At 37.1% G+C, this 24,034-nt stretch overlaps 1 protein-coding gene across 1 annotated transcript; it reads left to right on the top strand.

Moving 5' to 3' along the window:
- Positions 1–5,614: 5,614 nt before the first annotated feature.
- On the top strand, positions 5,615–23,356 carry ppp2r1bb (protein phosphatase 2, regulatory subunit A, beta b). The gene is made up of 15 exons (XM_065281226.1): positions 5,615–5,774; positions 6,191–6,281; positions 7,784–7,884; positions 7,999–8,231; positions 10,605–10,752; positions 10,842–10,997; positions 11,092–11,206; positions 11,305–11,375; positions 14,263–14,397; positions 16,177–16,350; positions 16,553–16,613; positions 21,699–21,853; positions 21,965–22,107; positions 22,187–22,278; positions 22,357–23,356. The coding sequence occupies exons 1-15, from the start codon at positions 5,697–5,699 to the stop codon at positions 22,371–22,373; spliced, it is 1,770 nt and encodes a 589-aa protein (XP_065137298.1). The 5' UTR covers positions 5,615–5,696; the 3' UTR covers positions 22,374–23,356.
- Positions 23,357–24,034: the final 678 nt, after the last annotated feature.

Below are 24,034 nucleotides of genomic sequence, written 5' to 3'. Positions count from 1 at the left end.
GTGATCTTTGTAGCTTTCACGGTTATAATGTCACAAATCCAAATGTTTGAACTTGCGTTTGCTCATAAAAGTCTTGACAGTTGAGGAAGAGCTTTATAGACGATGACTTTTGCTCTGAAGGAAGAACATCTACCTTTTAAAGGAAAAGTGCACCCAAAATGTCCCAAAAAGTGCACCTGGCTGTGTTTGCTTGTAAATATAGACAGTTGAATGAGAACTGGAGCTTTCAAGCTTACCGTAGCACACATGGCATGCACTCAGAACAAAATCTGTATCTGGGGTGGTATTCTTTTAATAGAGGACACCTTTACACATAAACAATGCATATTAGTCACTCAAATGTACATATTGGTAGCAAACATACATAAATGTGTGCGTAAATAGTACATATTAAGACATTATTTAAGGGTATTATTTCCCCAGTCTATGGTGTGTTTGCTATATTCCAGGCCTTCTGATACCTTTCTCGCAAAGCTGGTCTAAATTATTCACAAATAAAAAAACTGAGAGTTCTTACATTTTCTTATTACAACTTGTAATAACTGAAGGGGCAGATTAGTAATAACATAAATTTTCAGTTTGTTTTTCAGGAAAGGGCTTCAAAAGATTTTGAATCTGGCCAACCTGCCCACACTGGGCATTTTCCTTGGTCAAGTGAGTGATGTCAGATCTGTCTTAGTCATGCAGGTCAATCCAATAATCCTTCTTTATTGAGTTCTGCTCACAGGGGACATCAGATTTACGTCATGTTGTAACTGCGTACAGAGCTATGCTATGCTATGCTATACATATACATTATAGGGTTTAACAGAAATGTAAACTTTTTTGATAATATTAACTTTTCAGGTCATACAGGGATTGTCTTTATGCCATAGCTCATTGATTTACTGGGGATCTGATATTTACTAATACTTAAAATCAGCCATCTAATTTAAATTCATGCTTTAATTTGAGCAAGGTATCTAATTCTGTACATTTTCATAAAAAACCCTGCTAGGTTTGTTTTTGGAGACGGTTGGTAAACATCATTACCATAAAAAAAATCATCCCGAAGAACACCACAATGGGCGTAATAGAGGAAGTGTGTTAAATCCCTAATTCTGCTACTGAATATATGAAGTTTCACATTAGAATGTTTCATTATGAGTCAGTTATTGTATCTGCTATGTGGTCAGTCCTGCATTTTGTTTCACTTTCACTTTCTTACTCCAACAGAAAACAATTGCAAGCATTTGTTACTTATTCCCTGTCTGTGAATTCCATTAAAGTCTCATAATCTGATTATGAGATTAGAAGAATCAGAGTTTGATTTAGCAAATGTCATTTATGCATCTTAATATTAGTAGTGCTGCAGAATTACAGAATAGTGCACAGCAGGAACAGCATAACGGTTTTCAAGGTGAAACCAAAAACACTTTGGTTTGGTTTAATGCAAGATTTTGTTTAGAGATCACTAATGTGTCCTCCATTGAGCATCTTTCAAGGTTAGCAGACATCTCTGAACAGGCACTGTTTCCCCATTGCTCTTAAAATCAGCATCCAGACTGACCTTCCTATACCTTTCATTTCAATTAGCCACCAAGTGAATCATGGGTCAATATGCTGCTGTTGCTATGGCAACCTGACGTAAAAGATTTGGGTTCTTGACGACAGCAAAAGCTGTGCTGTATTTTTACAAAAGCAAGGTTGATTTTCATTTAAACAGTTTTCAAAAACTGGTTATGTTTTAAACACTAACTAGAACAAAGAGAAAGGGTTCATCTTTAAAAAATCATGGAGAAATACATCTTGAGTACCAAACACATGAAATGTTACTCCATGACAATCATTTAATGCTTTAATTCTTATATATGTGACCCAGTCACAACTAAAGTCGTCTTTTTTGTGATTTACTGTTTTGTAAAATCATCCAACATAATGTAAAGAACATACTGTGAAAATATAACCTTGACTGAGTAAGGTCATGTCAAAGATGGAAATCAATGTTAAAAATAGTTTGTTGTCATCAATACAGAATGTTTAAAAAATAATTCATTTTAAAAGTAACAGGAGCACATCAGTTATAGCTTTGATTATTGTAAAAGGGGTAAATGTGTTAATAACAAATGCATTAAAAATTAAGTTGAAATAACAGAAGCTAATATAACTTTATTTTTATAACTTAAAGCAACTTTTTAGTCAAGAAATAAATTGTAAGTTCAAGTTGATTAAAACCACAATTTTCTTTTATAGAAACTAAATTTATTCCAAAGTATATAGGTAGATGACTCTTTAAATTAAGGCCTGCCCAGTTCTTTAAAAATATGAATTATAGTGTAGATTATACTGTAGCGCATAAGTAACATTTTAAGTACAAAAAGGATTTTTTTTGCAATGTTTGTAAATATAAAATTTTTTAGCTTGATGCATGATGGCAATACCCTTGCACTCATACATGAGATGGCAGAGTGTGTAGTGTATAGCACTGGTTCTCAAACTGGGGTCCGGGGCCCCCAGGGGTGCCGCGAGATGATGCCAGCGGGGCCCCAGTTTTATGACATTTTTATAAATACATTAATTTATCATGAATTCTTTGAATAAGGCAGCACTACTCTGTATAATTTAATGTTTTGTTTAATTAAAATGTGAAGTTTTAGAACTGTTTTTTTGTCATAAATTTTCTTTGGGGGGCCGCAAAGGAATGCAACGTACATAAAGGGGGCTGCACGCTGAAAAAGTTTGAGAACCACTGGTGTATAGTATAGTGTACACAGACATTTTGAATTAGTTTAATTTAGCTATCATTTTGTAACTCTAACTGAGCAAATAAAAGATGTTTTCCTAAGCACGAGTAATAAAGAAACTGTGAAAGACCTAAAACCAAAAGAGGCTTTTAAATTGCACCCAGAGGTACCGCTCTTCTCTGCTTTGCTTATTTCATAAAAGTCGTTTAAGGAAGCATTCCCTTGTGTGTATTCAATTCAAAGAAATTTGGGGCAGAGTCTTTGCAAAACAACACCCATCAGCAGCTTCCATGTGACCTCTATAAACACTCATAGGGCTCATGACGACAATGCGTCTATCTGTCATACTTTGAAATGGTAGTATAAACAGATTTTAGGGGGAAAACAGCTTTCAGGGCTTTCAAGAGGCTTTGATTTGAGCAGTCAACCCCCTAGCCTGCCTCACTTTCACATGCCTGCTGCTATCACACCTCCGCCTGCAGAGCCTTATGGGACACTGGTTTGACGTCATTGAGTTTTAGCTCAGCCTATACTCGGTCTCTGCTGCTAAATGGCTGTGGTAATTGATTCAGAAGAGCAGAACGAACCTTCCGCAGATCGGTCTGTGGCAGCAGCTGCTCCCTGTCCGGCCTTTCCTCGCATCTTCACCCGGTTCAGGTCATGCAAACAGAGAGACGTTCTTTCATAAGCTATGCAGGTGAAAGTGAGGGGGAGGATGGTCTGAGCATCATTTGATGGGCTATTATTAAAGCTCAGTTGTGTGTTCAACGTTTACTTGCTCAATGCAGTATAAAGTCATTTCATGAACTTGTATTGAACTTGTATCTTGTTTTTTTTATTGGGACCTCAATCTTGCTAATACAGCAAAAGTTTTCTTCATCATTTCTATAAAAATTTAAATATATTCTTAAAACAAGATTCATTCAAATCTTGAACCATTGCCGAGTTACCCTTTGTCTTAAAACAACAACAAACATCAGTTTTGGGTTTCCCACCAAAACAACTCAACCATGTTATAATTCAAACATCTTCTCAGTAAATGAAACCTCATCCAATCTACTGCTGACAATAATACTCATGAGAATGGGTTCATCTGTATGCATTTAACAATGTTTATGTCAGATTGTCAAAATTCACAAAAAACAAAGTAGGCTATTTATACTTTTAACAATCTTATTTCTTGTCTTAGAAATTTTCAAGATAAGCTCGTCCGAGTCTTACACTGTAAAAATTATAAAGTTCGATTAACTTAAAAATTATTTCAATGGTAAAACTTAAACAATTAAGATTTTTCAATGTTTACGTTTAAGTAAAAAAAAGGGAAAATGTTTCCTTTAAGGCAAACATTTAAGTTTTGTTTCCAATTAAAGTAATGTTTTAAAGTTGATCCGATCATTTTTTATATACTTGGTCATTTTATATACAAAGAAATCATAACTGAAAAGATTGAACTGTGAAATTGCATTAAATTGCTTGTCAGGTTTGCCCAAGTATTTTTGGAGCAGTACATTAAAGGGAAAAATAGCAAAGAAGATTGATTTGAAGAACAAATGTTCTTTTCCAGGCAATGACTATAATTTTATAATTTTCAGTTGCAAGTACAACATCTAGTCAGTCATTATGAAGTCATTTACAGCTATGCAAAAGCATCATAGCCAAGACATCGATGTGTCTTCATATATATATTAATCTTTTCTTCAGCATGAATCTACTTCTTAATAATGTTTAGATGAGAGTTCAGGGATAATGAAAATAAAAGGTGTGCTGACCCTGTGGTTTCCAAAAAGTGTGGAGCAGATGAAAGACCAGCCTGATGTTATATAAACAACAAAGACTAAGGGTGGTCTGCACACAGCTGCACACCTAGGTCCTGGACATTTAAGGAGGAATCAAGCTCCACATTATTAAACATTAATAAGCTCAGAGTGGAAAGAGTGAGTGAGACATCAGAGGAAAGAGCATACAATGAATGTGAAACAGGGCTGGATGTGAGAGAGGAATGCTTGACGTCATTCAGCAGGACCTCCAGCTACTTGATTAATAACAGCTGTCAGCCCCCCTGCAATATCTTTAAGGTCACATACCAAACATAAACAGAATGTAGAATGTGTATAATATGGATGCTTATGATTATTTAAGCATTACTTTAATGGAAAAATAATTATATTTACATATTATAAAGGTTTTTCTAAAACAGCCCACAGCCTGAATGAATGAATGTTTTAGGTATTGTTGTCTGTAATTTGGTACGATGAAATTCTTAATTTAAATCATGTTTCTTCGTTCTTAATATATAAAATGAAATAATTTATAATATAAAATAATATATTATTAAGGGCAAATAATAATAATAATAATAATAATAATTAGAAAAAACAAGACACTAACAAAAGTCAATATATATATATATATATATATATATATATATATATATATATATATATATATATATATATATATATATATATATATATATATATATATATATATATATATATATATATATATATATATATATATATGAATAAGAAAACAGTATGGAATAAAAATAAAATAATTAATGTGTATATATAATAAAAACATTAAATAAAAACAGTTTTTCCTTTTAAAATATATTATTTAACAATATAAAGTTGTAAAAATTTTTTTATAACGTTTCTAACCGTTACAGATGACCACATTTTAATTAAATAAATATATACATGTTCAACAACAAAAAACAAAACAACAAAATAAAGCATAAAAAACAATTAAACGGTAAAAAAAAACAAGACGTACTGTATGAGTGTCATATTAGAAATCAAGAATAATGGCCTACTCTAATGCAAACCTGAGTGAATACTGCAAGGACTTTTAATTTGTCAGGTGTTCTCCCATCAGACAGTACGAGCTGTGACACCCGCTCACACAGCGGAAATAGGGCGCAGCACCAGAGCAGCTTCTCTTCTGTAATCATTATTATTCAGGTTTAAAATGGCAGGAGCAGAAGGAGACGATTCGCTTTATCCCATCGCAGTTCTCATCGATGAACTGAGGAATGAAGATGTTCAGGTAAAGAAAGCTCGTGTTCCATACAAATAAAGCGCGTGTAGAAACAATTAACCGCAGCTAACGTTAACATAATTTAGCTAGGAGCTAACCTTAAACAGCGTTTTCACGAAAGAGATTTAATGCGCAAGAAATTGATTGAGGCCTGTATATGTTTCCAAATCTAATTGCAAGGGTTACTTAAATATCCATAGTAATAATAATAAAAGGCTATAATATAATTATTTTACACTTGTAACAGTTAATGCTGAAATGATTTACTGCGAGGTCTGTGGTTGTTTCCAAACCCTTTTGATCTGCCTAACTAGACAGCAGTTTGTGCGTCGTAGGCACTCAAATGGTTAATTTGTCAGATGTACACGCACTGGAAATGTAACATTAAAGAGCAAGGGTAAATGTTTGTTTTATTTCTTCCTCAGCTGCGGTTGAACAGTATTAAAAAGCTGTCAACTATTGCTCTGGCTCTTGGTGTGGAGAGAACACGAACTGAACTACTGCCCTTCCTCACCGGTAAGATACCAACATTCTTCATCTTTTTGTGCTGTCAGTGTCTATGACATAGGTTATCGAGTAATCTGGCGATTACTTAGTCACTTAAAAGGTCTTTACAGTAACATACCACACTTAAAAATACTGAAAATACTGTGTTTGAAAAATTAACTAAGATGCTTAGTCTGGCTTGGGTGAATTGGAGATACCAAACTGGCTTTTAATAAATACTGTTGACTATACTAAATACTGATTCTGTGTCTGGTGAATCAACTGATTGGTGTAAATAAGGAGAAAATGACTTAATATATGTTTGTGCTTTAAATGTGTGCAAATTGAGTCTGTAAAACCCCATAAAAAACCCAGAATCCACCCATCTCTGTGTTGTTATTGAAACGACACATTTTGTGTTTCTTTTAACACAAAATGACACACAATGTGTTAAAATTACACATAATGTGTTAAGCTTAACACAAAATATGTGTAAAAAATGAACACATCCTTTAAAAAAAAAAAAAAAAAAATTTATCCAGGAAGGTCTCATTGAGATACAATATCTCTTTTTCAAGAGATTCCTGGTCAAGATATCATTTATTCTATATAATCTATATTCATTCAGTTGAATCAGGAATCGAGTATAAAAATCAAGTCGAGAATTGGGAATCAGAAATCGTACCGAGATTCGAAATCGTATCGATTTGATAGCTTGTGAATTGAAATCGAATCAATCTGGAACATCTAAATCGATACCCAGCCCTAATCAACAGGCTTTTGTTGCAACCAATCATCATTGTTTTTACTATCGTAATCGGATGTGCGTTCAAGGAAACGGACCAATCACTTGCGGACTTGCATTTCATTTGCGGTGACATGTAGTTACATTTTGGGAGAAGTGCATGTCAGGCTACGCCGTAGGCTATTGCATAGGGTTCACGTCTCTGCGTAGGCTACGCCATACAATTAATGCAGAGGTATAAAGCTGCTTTAAGTAAATCTCTAGTAGTCAACTGTGGTGCATCTGTGACACCTGGATGTCGCATGGTGATGTGCTGTTATAGTGGGTTCATTTTAGCAATGACATAAGGCTATAGTGTGTTCTTTTTGTATTTAATATGCTTAGTGCACTTTGCCAAATACTCAACATGATAGATTGTATCAGTTTTTTTTTATCAAGTTTTTAAATTGTGACAGACCTCAATTTGATTGCATACAGTGCATCCATCTGTATTTGTTTTGATTCAAACTTGAGGACTGACAGGCTGTTTTAAAATGGGTTAACTTTTATTTATACTGGTTTTTCTTTTGTTTATGAGTAACCTAATGCATAACTCTAGATAAATTTAAATGTGATGAATGAGATAAAACTTGAATAGTATGAATTAAATAGGCTTGCTTCTACTAATTTACGAAGTACACAGAGAGACAAATTCTGCCCGTTTATGCTTCCTTTTACATATTTTGTTGTTTTCAAAGATGTTAACATATTTAATTTGGAATAATAAATGACATCTCTGCATCTGTAGATACAATCTATGATGAAGACGAAGTTCTTCTTGCATTGGCTGAGCAGCTTGGGAGCTTCACCCTGTTGGTTGGAGGCCCAGAGTTTGTACACTGTCTTTTGGTAAGTGGTAGAAGAAGATGGAAAATTAGACCGTAGTTAAAAAATGGCACACTATATTAGCCTTGACTATACTTAGTCATGTCATGTTTTTATTATCTCTCATTTTTCCCTAAGCCTCCCTTGGAGAGCTTGGCCACAGTGGAGGAAACGGTTGTGCGGGACAAGGCGGTGGAGTCTCTGCGGAAGATCTCTCAGGAGCATTCACCTGTAGACCTGGAGGTGCACTTTGTTCCACTGGTGAAGCGTCTGGCCAGCGGTGATTGGTTCACCTCCCGAACATCTGCCTGCGGTCTGTTTAGTGTCTGCTACCCCCGTGTATCCAGCAATGTTAAATCAGAAATCCGCCAGTAAGTTATGTTTTTATGACTTCCGCTTTCATAAATGATTAGATCAACTTTTCTCAGGCCCAGTAACCCTTGGTAGAGATACCAGAGACCTGAAACATATTGCATAAAACTGATGCTTACCTATCATTAGTCTCACGTAGCCAGACCCTTAATACTGAATGTCTGGTGTTTTTTTGCTGCTTTTTCTGCAAACGAGCCGTTGACCGACATGTCAAACAACCAATCACAGTTTGTTTCGTCTAGCGTCACGTTTCGGACTCCCCACAATAACGAGCTGGCTGTCAACAAGTCAGTTATTGAAATAACCACCCAACCGAATAGCATCTAAATAAACAACATTACTTGCCATAAAACAACGTTGTGCTCGTCTTCATCAACAGCCACACCAATGAGACTCTCCCACTAAACATCTGTTTCAAGCATATCTCTTCACTTTTTAACACCTTCAAGCAATTCAGGAGAACCAAACTTTTTGACTTCACTAACTGCCTCAAGCAAAACTCTTTTAGAGATACTATGCCGCAAACTTTGCATATTTTTGAGAATCCAGTGTTTAGCTGATCATGATAACTGGTCATTATTATCCACTAGAACACGACTGATTCTCTTCCTCAATAGAACGTCAGAGCTTTGTTTTCCAGGGACCGAAACTAATCGCGACACTCACGTCTCCTGGAAATCCAGTTTATATCAACCAATCAAAGACGACTTCGACATTCCCAAAGGGTTTCCAGAAAAGTGTACGAAAAACATCCGACGTTTAGCCAACAATCTGTGGGCGTGATGTCTGAGGCTGAGACTAACCTATCATTAATGTGTTTGTTTACTTTATTGCATCATTAAGATTAGGGCTGGGTAAAAAGTTTAGATTGTCAGATTTGAATCGATCTTCAATTTAACAAAACAATATTGATTTAGTGTAGTTGACAGAAGCTCCATTGTCACACATGTTTATCATTTGCACGTGTATTAGGCCATGCTAATTTAAATATTCAAGCAAAGGAGACCACAAGGAGTCTGACATTTGCTACTCACGAGCTGTTTGGGATGTTTAGATTGGGTGTGCACTTTAAATGTGCACACAGTGTTGTGCCAAGAGAAACACACCTGCCGGATTATGCTCCCTTAAGTGTTGCCTGATTTGCTAGTCGTCACCAAGGGGCAAACTCCCGAATCCAACACAGAATTGACTTAAAATGCAATTTATCAATTCCCATAGACTCTGTAGAGGGGTTGTAAATGTTGATTGTTTTCAGCAGAAAAAAATATTTTTACAGCCTGGTACAAAAAGTGTTTTTGTTCTATGTAGCTAATTTTGCCCATCAAGACAACTGTGAGGGAGTTGAATATTATTTTGTAACTCATTTGTTTGAATTATATTAAGCCTTAAAGCTCACGTAACACGCGCTGTTTCCGCATTTCTGATGTTAATCTGGAGTACCTATAGAGTAGTATGACATCCTTTATATCTCAGAAGAGTCTTTAGTTTAATCAGATTTATAAAAGAAAGATTAGCTTTACCGAATCTTTCTGATAACGTACTAAAAAATGCATTCGGCACAGAAATACTCTGTAACCCGTCCAACTGCTTTTTTGACACTTTGCCTACGTTTAGCATGAGGAAACAACTCTATAACTGTGTTAATAAGTCAGAATGCTTGAAATACCATTGAACCCCCCCCTTTAAAGTTCTGCATAATTAACGGCGTGGCCACTTGATTGACATGTGGATTGTCGCTGCTGTCATTACCATCAAGCTAGGTTGGTGTAGTTTCAGCAACCAGGCATTTTAGCTCCACCCATGTTCTGCCTCTTTGCCAATTTTTGGTTATCCAAGAGTGATGCTAAAATGGCGTTGGCGATGGCCGTCTTCGCCCACTCTGGGCTTTAGAAATGCTCTTCAGAAACCTACGGGTGACGTAACGAGCACTACGTCCATGTTTTATATTATATACCGAATTGCTGTCTAATTTTGTAATCTTAATCCTTACCTCAACCATAGTTGGGAATGAGGGGAGGCATAACCTTGAAGGGGTGCTTTTATCTACGCTACACCGGAAAGCTGCATCTGAAGGCTTAAAACAGTACACAAAAAAAGAGGTTCATGTTTTATTTCGCATGAACGGACATATTTACACACATTGATTTCAAAATGCTGCCATAATCTTCATTGTATTGGAAGTAACAGCACACGAAAATTAATTGTCTGCAAAAAAAACGCATTGAAATTGGATTGAATCGAATTGAAAACAAATGACATAGCACCCAACCCTAATAAAAATAATCATTACTGATGCCGTCCAGAGTCAGACACTTGTGCACTTTTTTTATATAGCAGTATATGTATTAACGTGTTTTGGTTACACACCCCAGACACTTCCGCACGCTCTGCTCGGATGACACCCCTATGGTACGCCGTGCCGCTGCCTCCAAATTGGGCGAGTTTGCCAAGGTTCTGGAGCTGGACTATGCCAAGAGTGACATCATTCCACTCTTCACAGCATTGGCATCTGATGAGCAGGTAGGCTGTTGCATGCATTACCAGACATCACCATACGTCAATGCTGTTTTTTTTTTGGCAACTATAGTTGTGTTTATTTTGTGCTGCAGGACTCAGTGCGACTCCTGGCGGTAGAGGCCGGCGTGAGCATTGCTACTTTGCTGCCCCAAGAAGATCTGGAGAGTCTGGTCATGCCAACTCTGCGGCAGGCTGCGGAGGACAAGTCTTGGAGGGTGCGCTACATGGTGGCCGACAAGTTCTCAGAGGTGGGTACTTACGAAATATCATACAAATACTCGCCCATGTTGTCTCTGTGAGAGTCTGTGCCGTAACATTAGTTGTTTATCTGTTTGTATGAAGTTGCAAAAGGCTGTTGGCCCAGAGATCACCAAGAACGATCTGGTGCCAGCTTTCCAGAACTTGCTGAAAGATTGTGAGGCAGAGGTCCGTGCTGCTGCCGCCAACAAGGTGAAAGGTGAGGTTTGCTTTTGTTTTCATTGAGACACTGAGTTACGGGAAGGTGCCAGTTATGCAACAACAATAACATTTATCTTCTGTCCTATTTATCTTTAGTATTCTGCGAAAATTTGCCCGAGGACAGCAGGGAGACTGTTATCATGACTCACATTCTGCCATGCGTCAAGGTACACAGGTTTTAATCTCGCCCACTTGTTTATAAACTGGCATGTGTCTGAACGGCTGTGCTTACAGAGTGGCAGCCATTTTCTCAGAAGGGGGTTCTTCAAAAACCCAGGCTTGTTTTTGAAAAATGTGATTTCATATCTAGGCAGGTGTCCAGGGTATCTCTGCAAGAGGTCATCTTGGATGTTGTTTTTGTTATTTTAAGGGTGTTTGCATGTTTGCCGTAAACAAGTGCCAAGCTAATTGGTATAACTAATAATTGTTGCATACGTTTTATGCATATGCAAGGATGTTCATACTTGTAATTGATAGTGAAACACTGCTAGCTACCTTCACACACAGGTTAATGGTTATGACTTTTAAAGATAATGAGTGTTTGTTTTTTGTTTACTAGAGACCACATCCACATATAAAGTAACCTAAAGGGGACATTTGTCAAATAAATCTTTGGTGTCCCCAGAGTACGTATGTGAAGCTTTAGCTTAAAATACCATATAGATAATTTATTATAACATGTTAAAATCGGCACTTTGTAGGTGTGAGCAAAAATGTGCAGTTTTTGGGTGTGTCCTTTTAAATGCAAATTACTATGTGCTATGGTTGAATAGTGCAGATTAAGGGGCAGTATTATCCCCTTCTGACATCACAAAGGGAGCCAGATTTCAATGAACTATTTTTTTACATGCTTTCAGAGAATGGTTTACCAAAACTAAGTTACTGGGTTGATTTTTTTTCACATCATCTAGGTTGATAGAAGCACTGGGGACCCAATTATAGCACTTAAACATGGAAAAAGTCAGATTTTCATGATATGTACCCTTTAACCCTGAGTTTTGGTTCTCTCTGGAGGTCGTGGGCAGCAGGGGTCACTGTTGGCTATTTGTTACACCTATAATATCACATATCTTCTTTTACATATGTTGTTTAGATTTAGTTAATTCAGTCTATATTAAGTATTTGTAATATTTTTATTTCTTGACTTGGTAAACTTATGACAAACCTTATTGTACAGAGAAGAAATTGTGCTATCCTATTCCGTAACTCTTTTAGATAGACAACTGCGCTGTACCGTATACGGTATAATTTTGAGATTACTTTCACATTAGCAATGGAAAGTCTGATTCATTTCTAATTGGTTAAAATAGTTTGAAAGGATAGCGTGATTCATTTGAATAAACATTTAAGTGTTCTCAGAAGCCCTTGCGTGATAAGAGGCAAAATATTATTTCTATATTGTTTACTCTTTTTAAAATCATGCTTTCAAAACGTTAACCATTTCCTGGTTTTGATCCCAAAGTGTTCCCTTAAAGAACAATGTATCGTATGAGTGCCTGCCTGTGAAAACACAGCTAAAATAATGTTTGTGATTTATTGATTTCTACATAAAATCATCTTATATACAGGGTTCTCACGGATCCTTGAAATCCTTGAAAGTTTGTGAATCTGGGGGAAAAATTCAAGGCCCTGGGAAGTTTTTGAAAACATACATGCGTATTTACAGGTCATTAAAAGTGCTGAAAGTTTTTGGAAAAAAATCCATATTATTCCCTGTGTAGTGTAGGATAATATCATAATTCTAGACTTTAAGCACACGTGCTAAACTGTTTGCTTTAAATGCTTATATCTTTTGTATGCAAATGTTGATTCATACCAAAATGCTTTTTTTGCATAGTTGTGTTTGACACATGAAAATGTCTCTGTTTACGTATGTAACTGTTGTTCGCTGAGAAGGGAACGGGACGCTGCGTCTCCCTTGCCATACTTCCTGCATCCCTTTAAGGCCATCTTTGCAATATTTCAGATAGCGATATACTTCCTGCATCACCCTGTCTTTGTCGTTAAGCCTCACCATTGGTTGAATTTGATAAACCCATTCAGATGCACTTCCCCCTGGAGGCGTCCCCAAAGTGTCACCGCAATGACGCAGCGTGTGTTCCCTCGAAAGGGAACTGTAACAATGTATCTTAAAAGGTAACACGATGTAACTTTGATCTCACTTAAAATGTGTCCCCACCTTTAGTCCTTGAATTTAAGGGTATTGGACCTGGATAGTCCTTGAAAGGTCCTTGAATTTGAAGTTAACCAAGGTGTGGGAACCCTGTACCTAATGTAAAGAGCATTCTTTGAAAAAATAACCCTGATATCTTTAATATTGACTGAGTAAGGTCATGTCAGATTGAAATCATTGAGTGAAATGACATGCTCCTAATCTCATATTAGATTGAGACTGGATTTCACACACAGGGTCATTTATTTTCAACAGCCAAAATACCATACGTACAAGATCCATACATAAATCCTTTTAGTACAACTGTGATATCTTGGTATATCTTTCATATATACCAGATCTTACAGTAATTTACCACGGTTTTACATTAGTGACAATAACTGGCATTTAGGCAGTAACTATGCTAACCATAGTCAATTTTCTAGGGTTTATTCACAAGATTAAACAAATTTAACTTCCACAAGACAGCTTTTCATAAAACTGCTTGTTTTTACATACCAGACAACAAGAAAAATACAGTGGAAGATGTTTTGGTTTGAGATTTACAAGATGTCCTTTGCCCTTGTGTGGCCATGACCTGATGTTTGATATCTGTATCTGTAAACCTCCTGTAAGCAGATTCAAATACAAACAGTTTTCTGCTTGCTTTGTCAGCAGATCCAATCGGCAGTTTGCCTATACATACAAGCTGTTAGCTGCTACTTGAAATCATCAAGGTTTAAGGACCCTTTTGAAACTATTACATGCAAATGTCCAGGATTAAAATGGATCCTGTCTCCCACACACCCACAATGTTTTTTCTTCAGTAATCACCTTGGCTCTGATTAGAGCTACTTGTTGTAGAATAGCTTGATTTCAAAGTCCTCCTCTTTTCACAACAGGAACTGGTGTCTGACACTAACCAGCATGTGAAATCTGCCCTGGCTTCTGTCATAATGGGTCTGTCCACCATCTTGGGCAAGGACAACACTGTTGAACATCTGCTGCCTCTTTTCCTGGCTCAGCTGAAGGATGAGGTAACCTGTCTCATGTGTCTGTCTGTCTGTGTATGTATGTCTCTCTCTCTCTTTCTCTCCCTGTGGTCAAAGCTTCTTCTGGTAGTACATCTGTAGGATTATATACTTGTGGAGATGCTCATGTTACAGGGTTTTGTTGGGTCACCTTGTGCCAGGTGTATGGACTAAGTAGGCTGCGCTAATGCAGCATTTTTAACCATCTTGAAATTTCATAAGTGATCGAATAGAAATGCTACATAGAAGGCAACTCCACCTTATACACAAATAAGAGACCTTCAAAGGTGCAATGTGGGACTTTTAGAAGGATCTCTTGACAGAAATGCAATATAATATACGTAACTATATTATCAGTGGTGTATAAAGACCTTACATAACAAACCGTTATGTTTTTATTACCGTAGAATGAGCCGTTTTTATCTACATACACCGCAGTCCTTTTCACATGGAAATGAACAAAACGCGCTCTGTAGAACAGTATGTCACTACGTTGTCTTAGACGACGACATGTTTGTCCTTTGGCAGCTACCGTTGCTTCCATTTGCGTTTTGAAATTGAGGTTGGTTGCAAATTGAAATCTCACTGCTAGATACAGCTAAAAAACATATTGTACCTTTATTTGGCAATTGGTTTCAATATAGTTTCACGTTAGCATGTTGCTAATCTAGCATCATATTCTAAGCTTAATCATACACTGCACATACGTTGAGTAAAGTCGTTTTTCATTGTAACCAATTTTAATAGAATACTTTGTTTTTAATTTACATTACATCTCGGATCAATGTTTTTTTTAAATTGGTGCATTGCATTCTGGGATTGCTGTCTTCATGATGAATGCACACTTAAAGTTCGGCTTAAAGAAGGAATCTTGCAGGGCAGCAGGTATCTTTTTTGCAGGCTTGGTGTAGGCAGCTTAATAGGATTTGGAAAACAGATTTTTTTTAATATACATGTCCCCGACTGATGTTTCTTGTATTAAGCCCCTCTTCATGACTCTTCTGTAGGACCTTTCAGCTTTTATATCGCAGTAATAAACTCTTAGTGTGTTTTTAAATGATAGTGAACTTTGCCCTCAGCTTTCAGCGAGAGCGTGTGCCAAATCTGAAAATGGTCCAAGCGCCTGCCTCCTGTGTTTGTGTTTCCTTCTGTTTTATTGGTCTCCACTTGAATGTCAAACACACAATTCGAGAATGTTAGGAGCTGGCTTCTGTGAATTCTGTAGTGAAGTGTATTTCCATTGGCTGCTCATTCGCACGACTCTTGTTTGACTTACTTACTTGTTGTTTGGATTTAAGTCAGTCATCACCAAGATGCACTTGCTCAAGCAAGTCATCAAATATTTAGCAAGGTTTGTGTGAGCTGTAACATTGTCACATGGGCCTTTTATGGAAAATAGAAAAGATTTAGGTCTTGTTTTCATTATAAAGGCTACATAAGGTTTTTACTCTGGTTGCTAGAAGTGATGAGTAGGTCGATATGGAAAGAAAATTGACTGTATTTACTGTTATAATTTTTTTGCAGGGATATGAAATAAAGTCTTAGTGCTTATATTTTTAATTATAACCAAAGTTTTTTCTCACTTATTACAAGTTTATTACAACTGTGTACTGATATTGCTATACAAAAGTTTAGGGTATGTTTATCCCAAAATAAAAGATTTTTTTGTTTTTAATTTTTGGATTTTTTTAATCAAAATATAGTATTTTTTCATGATTTTTAAATCCGTCATGCATTTTTCAAATGTAAAAAGAAAGCATAGAGACTTTTCTTATTTTTCTACAGTGTCCTGAAGTGAGGTTGAACATCATCTCTAATCTGGACTGTGTGAATGAAGTGATCGGGATCCGACAGCTCTCTCAGTCTTTGCTCCCAGCTATAGTTGAACTGGCTGAGGATGCCAAGTGGAGGGTTCGATTGGCCATCATCGAATACATGCCCCTGTTGGCAGGCCAACTGGTGAGTGTTTACTTTATATTCACATCTGTGTCGTGACTGATTAGAGCTTACTGTTGTTTGTGTGAAACGCAAAAGGAGAAACTGTACTTTTCCATACTGTGAAAGTTAACAGTTACGTCACCACAAAGGACAAAAAGTACATATATGCATGTTTGTTACTTTCATTATTAGGCGAATGTAACTCTTAACACTTTGTTCCCAGGGTGTGGAGTTTTTCGACGAGAAGTTGAATACCCTCTGCATGGCATGGCTCGTTGATCATGGTAGGTCCTTTTCCTTGTGTAGAGATTCAGTAGTTAACACTTTCAATAAGGTTGAAGTAGTTAACGCATTAGCTTACATGATCTAACAAGGAGCAACAGATGTACGGCATTTATTAATCTTAATTCATCTTATAGGAAAAGCGTTTTTCAATTTTTTTACTATGTTCTTACCTCAACTTTACAGTCTTTAAATAGGGAACACATGGAAGTGTTTGGTGGCTTCTAAATTCATCCCTGTTTGGATCCTAAAGAATGGGGCTAGGCTAAATGCTAACACATTCACGACGCGCTGTACAAAGATTAATTGCACGCATTAAAAGTACAATTGTATTGGCATTTTTACATGGCTTTTCGGAAAGCTTGATTCTGATTGGCCAGTTGCGACATTTGCAGGTTTGTTATTACCAAATAACAACCGCTCAAAAGTAATAGCACACGGTAACCTGGATGCTGCAAATCATTTTGACAGGTACAGTTTAATATTACACAAAAACTCAAATTTGATAACATATGACATAATACTTACAAATGATTAATAGTGTAACAAATAGTGTGTTCATGACATTTGAACAACTTATCTTAAAAAACGAAAATAAATGAGTTTTCTTTGCGAAAGGTCTGAATTTGTTAAAAATAAGCAATTAAAATATTTCAAATCAATATTAAATGCTCCTTACCTTAATTATAAGGTAAATGGCCATATAATAAGTGGGATAATGACCAGTCAGCCGGCTGTTTTCGAGAAATAAACGCCTTCACTGTGCAGTGTGTCTGCGGGGTTTTAAAAAGTATTAAAAAGTGATAAATCAAAATTGTCAAATTTTAAAAGTGTTAAATGTGGTCTCGGAGGTACTATTTTTTTCCAAATTAGGTATTATTTTTTCAGACTATCAGGTGTCCTATTCCGATTGAAATTCTATCTGCGTTCGTGTTAGTTCGTTTAAATATGGGCTTTAGCATATCTGGGCACATAATCAAAGATCTTTCGTCTCCGTCTCAACGTATGTTTGATGCTGACGTCATATTCAGTGGACGTTCGGCATCATCTCAGAACACTGCGCGCTCAACAGAAGTGGCTGGCTTACGTTTTATTTTAGACTTGCTTCAAGGCATATCTTCAACGACTGGACAACCATCGTCGTCTTCATGGGCAAATGCAAGTTTTCTAATTGCTGGGTTAACGACCCCGCGTTTAAGGACTGGCTCAGGCCTGTAGTAGGGAATAACAGGCAGGCTTATTGTTCGGTGTGTAAAAAAGTTAAATAAATGTGCAATATGTTGTCAACATCAGTGTTTAAATCTATTCTGTTAATGCTGTTAATGCTATCAGATGAACTGTTTACAGTAAAGATAGCACAGCCAAATTGTTCAGCAGTCGCCTCCTCTTACACCCGTCCCACTTTTTCCCCATAAGGAGAAAGTGAAATGGAGAGACGTGCATCTCGGCACTTCCTGTTTTGCTCTCTCTGCCAATTATCAAAGTCTGATAAGATTCTCTCTCGCTCTCCTCCCAGTTCTCTCCTTCTCAAACTTTCCTGTGCTTCAGTTTTTCACTATAGGATCAGTATTGACTTCACACAAAATTTAGGTCACCCGAGTGCTTTAAGTCTCGAGTGATGTGCAATAGGGTGTATTTTTCAGAATCGACTGTACGGAGAGGTTGCCTTCAAGTATTATTCAAGTCTGACAGAAATGTATGGCTGAAGATGGTGAAACTTAAATTATTTTAAAGGGGAGGAACTAGTTAACACTACTTACAGAGATCATTTCTAACATTCACAATGTGTGCCTTTCACGCCATCCTGGATAAAGCACACATTTCTCTCCAGGTTGTCAGTCATTGTCATATCAACATATTTCCAGTGTTGTTCAGCTGCCTCTTTTACAGAATAAATCAAACTTTTGAATCGTCTGTTTTGATTCACGTGTCAATGGTAATGAATGTTGCAGATTGGTGGGCCTCTTCAATTTAATGTAAAGCTTGACGCAAATAAATCTTCAATTTAATGGTTGTCAGAACGTTTCTGAACTCGGGCTGAATAAATCCAGCTGTTGAATTGTTTCGCGTGGCGATTTTCAGGCGAGGACGTACAAACTCTGACACAGTTACAGACAAAGAGCCAGATGGGTTACATCACTGGAATGTTCTTGTATATCCTGCGCTCCCCGCTTACATAAGAGCTCAGAGCCAAAGCGGCAAATTTCTCTTTTTGACAAACACAATTGAGGAACATCTGCAACACATACATTGTGTCAGAATGGATTGTGTGGTTTTGGTTTTATCTCCATTTAAAGCTTGACCTACTTAATGTAGGTGCTGAACACGATCTGACGTAGTTTATTATTTTTACTGATTGGACTACAGGACCGGTTTGTCAGCCAGTAAAATGAAGGGGTTATGTCATCGTCAAAATCATTTGAAGAGTCTAATGTTTGGCAGCTTTGTTATGCACAATTTCACACAATGTTCGTAGAGATCTCCTCTTCCTGGAATGGAAGTGAAATGGTTTAGATTGTGATCTGTGTTGCAGTTATTGTGAAGTCAGGTGGAATTTAATCTGAAGTGGTTACGCAGAACACCAAAGCAATGTTGATTAAGAGCGGACGGTCCCGCCGACATGTGCAACAGCAGGTCCTGCACACATGCCAGCGATCTGTTTAAGCAAATCAGCCATGGAAAGCTAGCAAAATAAATATTAGTGAACATGTTTGTAATTACTGTGCAGTCACCTTTCCGGTGAACAAATAAAGTCGGGTTAAAGGGTTAAGGTCTGCTAGACACAGGTGCTGTACAGTTTTAGGACAACGATTGTACTCAGTTTTTGAGAAATTTTGTGCGCGCACCGCAACTTTGTCAAAACAATCCACAAAAATGACTTAAAACGCTGCCAGGCCAGTAGTTGCAGATGTTACCTTGTAAAGAATCACTAGACGCGTATACGCATTCTTCTACAGAGCGATTAAGAACTAAAAAACTGGCAATTTTTTATAAACCGTTAATAAGACTGCGTTAATAAACCATGTGTCGTAAGTAGCACAAACAGTCCTGCTTGCTGCTGCTGCTGTTTTTCCTTGTCAAATACTTGTACAGGAGTCAACAGGTAATAGACATGACATCACTATTTTGTGTTTTTGTGGGTTAAGCTTGCATGCACAGCGCCAGTGACTAGCAACGGCGGAGCGACCCGATCTCGTTTAATTTCAATGGAGGCTATTTCTGGCAACACGAGTGACCGTTGGTGACAGGAAGTGGGTGTGTTCAGCTGCGCCAAAGTCCTTTTAAGGAAGTCGCATCACTTCGCTGCCATATTTGCAACACCTACGCGACTTGTTAAAATAAGACCTGTCGATTCTGCGCATGCGCAAAGTCTGTCCCTCGGAGAATTCCATTCTTTCATAGTAGACAATTGGCTTTTTTACTGGGAGATGGGACTAGGGCGGCCATATTGAACATTGCGAACTCCCACATTCATATCAATACCAGAGACGCATCTTGTTAAAATCAAGTATCTTTGGCTACGAGACCAAGTTCAGGGCTCAACATAAAGGACGGCCCGGTGTCCCAGGGTGAGAGATGTTCGGGCCAGTAAAAAGTATTGTCACTTGCCCGATCGGGCCATTGCTTCAGCCTCAGTCACTAAAATATATTTTTGTCAATGTATGCTGGTATTTTTTAACATCTTGGAAGCAGATATTTATTGGGTAAAACGCAACAAAATAAACGATGCAATATTTTGCACAGTTTGCTGTTAATTTACAGTTAAATCAGAAAAGTTGGGAACCTTTTTTTGTTGAAACATGTCTGTTGATTCCAGAGAGGATGCGTCGCTTATTTGTTTGTGGTGGAGAGTAGCAACAAACAGCGATTAAGTTGCTGGCAGTTACACAAAAACATCAAAACCTTGCACTTTGAAACCGGTTTAAAAAAATTGAATTTTCAAGACCCGTAAACATTTTTAGGTGTGTAATGAACAATTGAAATGCCGAAAGTTTCTTTTTTTTGTTGAAAACATCATTAAGTCCCTCAAAGGACAAACTAATCACTATTTAGGGGCACAATGACCAAAATTGAAATGGAAATGAACCCTTTTTTATTATTCTTATGCAGATTCCTGATATTAACTCTTTCCCTGCCATTGAGGAGTTATCTCGTCAATTAAGAAAAAACATTTGCATTAAAAAAAAGTGTTCCTGATCAATTTTTGGGTAACACTTTAGTATAGGGACCAATTCTCACTTTTAACTAGTGTCTTATTAGCTTACATATTAGCGGTTTATTAGTGCTTATAAAGGACATATTAATGCCTTGTTCTGCATGTCCATATTTTACATCCCTTAACCCAATCCAATACCTAAAACTACCTTATTAGCTATTAATTAGCAGTAAATTGGGAGTTTACTAAGGCAAAAGTCATAATTAATAATCAATAAGTGTTCCCCATACTATAGTGTTACCAATTTTTGTTAATCTACAATACCATGATTATCCACTAGATTATGAAACAATATTTCAATAAAAAAAAATAACTGAAGCCAAAACGTCATTTACTAATTTTAAACTCTGTGTATGTTTTGTTAATCGTTCTGAATCTGATCTCTAACAAAATTCCTTCACAAAAATGCAATTATTTGAGCCTTTTTGCTAAAAAGGTGTCTTTTAAAAAAAAGAAAAATACACAGATTTAAAAGTTTATAAGCAGAGAAAAAATATAGATATGGTAAAAGTTCCCCCCCCCATTTTGTTTGTTTGTTTGAAAGCAGAGGGTATGTTCTTCATTTGATATATTTGTATGTTTATACACTTGTAGAAGAAAATTGCATTTTGCTGGATTGCATTTTGTGAAAATCACATAAAATGCTGGCGGGAACCTTTTCAAAAAATGGCTTACGGGGAATGAATTAATATATGTGGGAATAAAAGTAGTCGTCTTTAGTTTTAATAATTTACTTTTTTTTTTTTTGTGTATACTATTTTTGTGAGATTTATATCTACCAACAAAATATTTGTGGTTGCGAGCATTTAAATGCTGCCGGCCTGTTACATTAATAGAAGCATAAGTTAACATTTTTAATTCTGTTTTTCAGTGTATGCCATTCGAGAGGCGGCAACCTGCAACCTCATGAAGCTGGTGGAGAAGTTTGGAGCAGAATGGGCACAGAACACCATCGTACCCAAAGTGCTTGGCATGGCCAATGATCCTAACTACCTACACAGGATGACCACTCTCTTCTGCATTAATGTAAGTCTGGAAACCTGAAATTTCTTGATAGTTAGTATTGGAATAAGTACTGTATTGTACATGTAACTAGTTTTGTTTTTCCATTCATTCATGTTCATTTCTGTATGTCAGGCTTTGTCAGAAGCATGTGGACAGGACATCACCACCAAGCACATGTTACCTGTAGTCCTCAAGATGTCCAACGACCAGGTGGCCAACGTGCGCTTTAACGTGGCCAAGTGCCTGCAGAAAATCGGACCGGTTTTGGACAGCAAGTATGCAGTGTTTTGTTCATTTGATGTTAAATTTAAGCAGATAGACCAACAGTAACAATGATGATGATGTATCCCACAGTGCGTTGCAGGCAGAGGTCAAACCAGTACTGGAGAAACTAGCCACAGACCAAGATATGGATGTGAAATACTTTGCTCAGGAGGCTATAAGTGGTATGCATCTCACATCTTACTAAACCAAGTTGTTTTAAAAAAAATAAGTCTTACTCTTTGATTTGTGTGTTTTTACAGTTCTTGCCCTGGCCTGATAGGTTGCTTCCCAACGTCGAAAACTGACAACACAAGACTTGTTGCGTACTATTTATTGTTCATTTTGAATGGTTATGTATCATCAGTGTATTCTTGTGTTACTTTCAAAGCTATTGAACGGATCAAATGACAAACTTGTTATCTAATAGTACCTCTCATTCTGTTTGTAAATCTGCCTCAAACACGCTTTTCACCGCATGCTTGTACAGTTAACACATCGCCCTTCAGACTTTCACCGATCACCCCCTGTGAACCATTTCTACACTTTCGTATCGCACTCGATACACTGCGTCTGCATGCCATAGCTTTTCTTAGATCGACGCTCGTCCTCCGAGCAACAGATGGTGCAAATGCCTGTTTATTTGCTTTAGTAAATTTGCAAGCGCACAGCACATTGTTTACATGTGTTCCCTCTCCCGGGAAAATCTCTCCCGCCTTGCTTGAACGGTTTAACTGCAGTGTCCTCTGTGTACGTGGGATGAGTAATGTACGTGGGGTGAGTAATGTTCTGGTTCAACTGCGGTCTCTTGAAATTCGCTTGATATAAGGAAGTCATGGGAGTTTCAATAAGGGAGCGTATAATTGAATCAGATGTGCTTAAACACAGGTCACGTGTCTAGAAGTACTTCTTTTAATTCACACTATTTGGCGTTCATTTGAGGCCAACTCAATAACTCTTTCGTGCCAATGTCTAGGTGTTTTTCTGTTGGTTCATCAGTTTGTTGTTGCGAGTTGGTTTCTCTTTTAAGAACGGAGGGCATGTTTTACTCTTCCGTTAAAAGCATGGATGTGGCATAACGCCATCTGGATGGCATGGAAGAACGTTATTTTCTGATTGTACTGAATTCCACTGTATTCATTACTACGATCAACATGCCCCTACTGAATTCTGAGGAAACCCTTCGTTTATGCTCAGTATGATTTTTTACTTTATTTGGACATTAGTGTATATGGGAATTAAAATAAAGTCTTTTGAACAACGGATCTTGTTGTTGTCATCTTTTGAGACTTTCACTGGGTAACCGTTGCATAACTCTTAACTGGGACGGTGCGTGCGTCACACCTGCTATATATCACCTGAATGAATAATGTGGAATCGGGTCATTGGTCTCCCGATCAACCGTTTTCTACAGTTACACGGCTAATGATCTTATCGACATGCAATCCAACGCTGTGTTTCGTCACTGAATTTGGCAGGAATTGGAGGTGATGCTATGTGACGCTTATGTAGTCTCAGGTGTTTCATTTAACTAGTTTCAATTTAAAGGTCATGACAACTTGGGCTGGATTTATGAATGGATGTATTTGGAAAGAAATGACCATCTCGTGTAGATTTATTCAATTATTGGAAAAGGGCTTTAAACTACCATGGGGTGGTTTCCTAATTAGGGTTTATCCTTGTCCCAGACTAAAATGCATATGGGTGATTCTCACGAAATCCATGTCCAGCATCAGAATTTTTAAAAAGCCCTTAAAGCCATTTTTTTGCACATATAAGATTAAGGTCTGAACTTACTATAACCATTATTTTTAGAGGATTTAAAACATATTTCCTTTAGAATTATTTACATTTTTAAGATGATCATTATAAAAAAATTATCATTACCGCAACATGATATTACATTAAATATATGCGTTTACAAACTCATGTTTCGTTAAT

The sequence above is a fragment of the Paramisgurnus dabryanus genome, chromosome 8 (genome assembly GCF_030506205.2).
Source record: "Paramisgurnus dabryanus chromosome 8, PD_genome_1.1, whole genome shotgun sequence".
NCBI lineage: Eukaryota > Metazoa > Chordata > Actinopteri > Cypriniformes > Cobitidae > Paramisgurnus > Paramisgurnus dabryanus.
The sequence above is the reverse complement of the archived record's forward strand: the minus strand, read 5'-3'. Positions and strand labels throughout refer to the sequence as shown.

Coding starts and splice junctions, on each gene's coding strand:
- ppp2r1bb (XM_065281226.1), top strand. CDS start 5,697: ATGGCAGGAGCAGAAGGAGACGATTCGCTTTATCCCATCGCAGTTCTC. Junction 5,775..6,190: donor TGAGGAATGAAGATGTTCAG/GTAAAGAAAGCT, acceptor TTTCTTCCTCAG/CTGCGGTTGAACAGTATTAA. Junction 16,614..21,698: donor GGCATGGCTCGTTGATCATG/GTAGGTCCTTTT, acceptor TCTGTTTTTCAG/TGTATGCCATTCGAGAGGCG.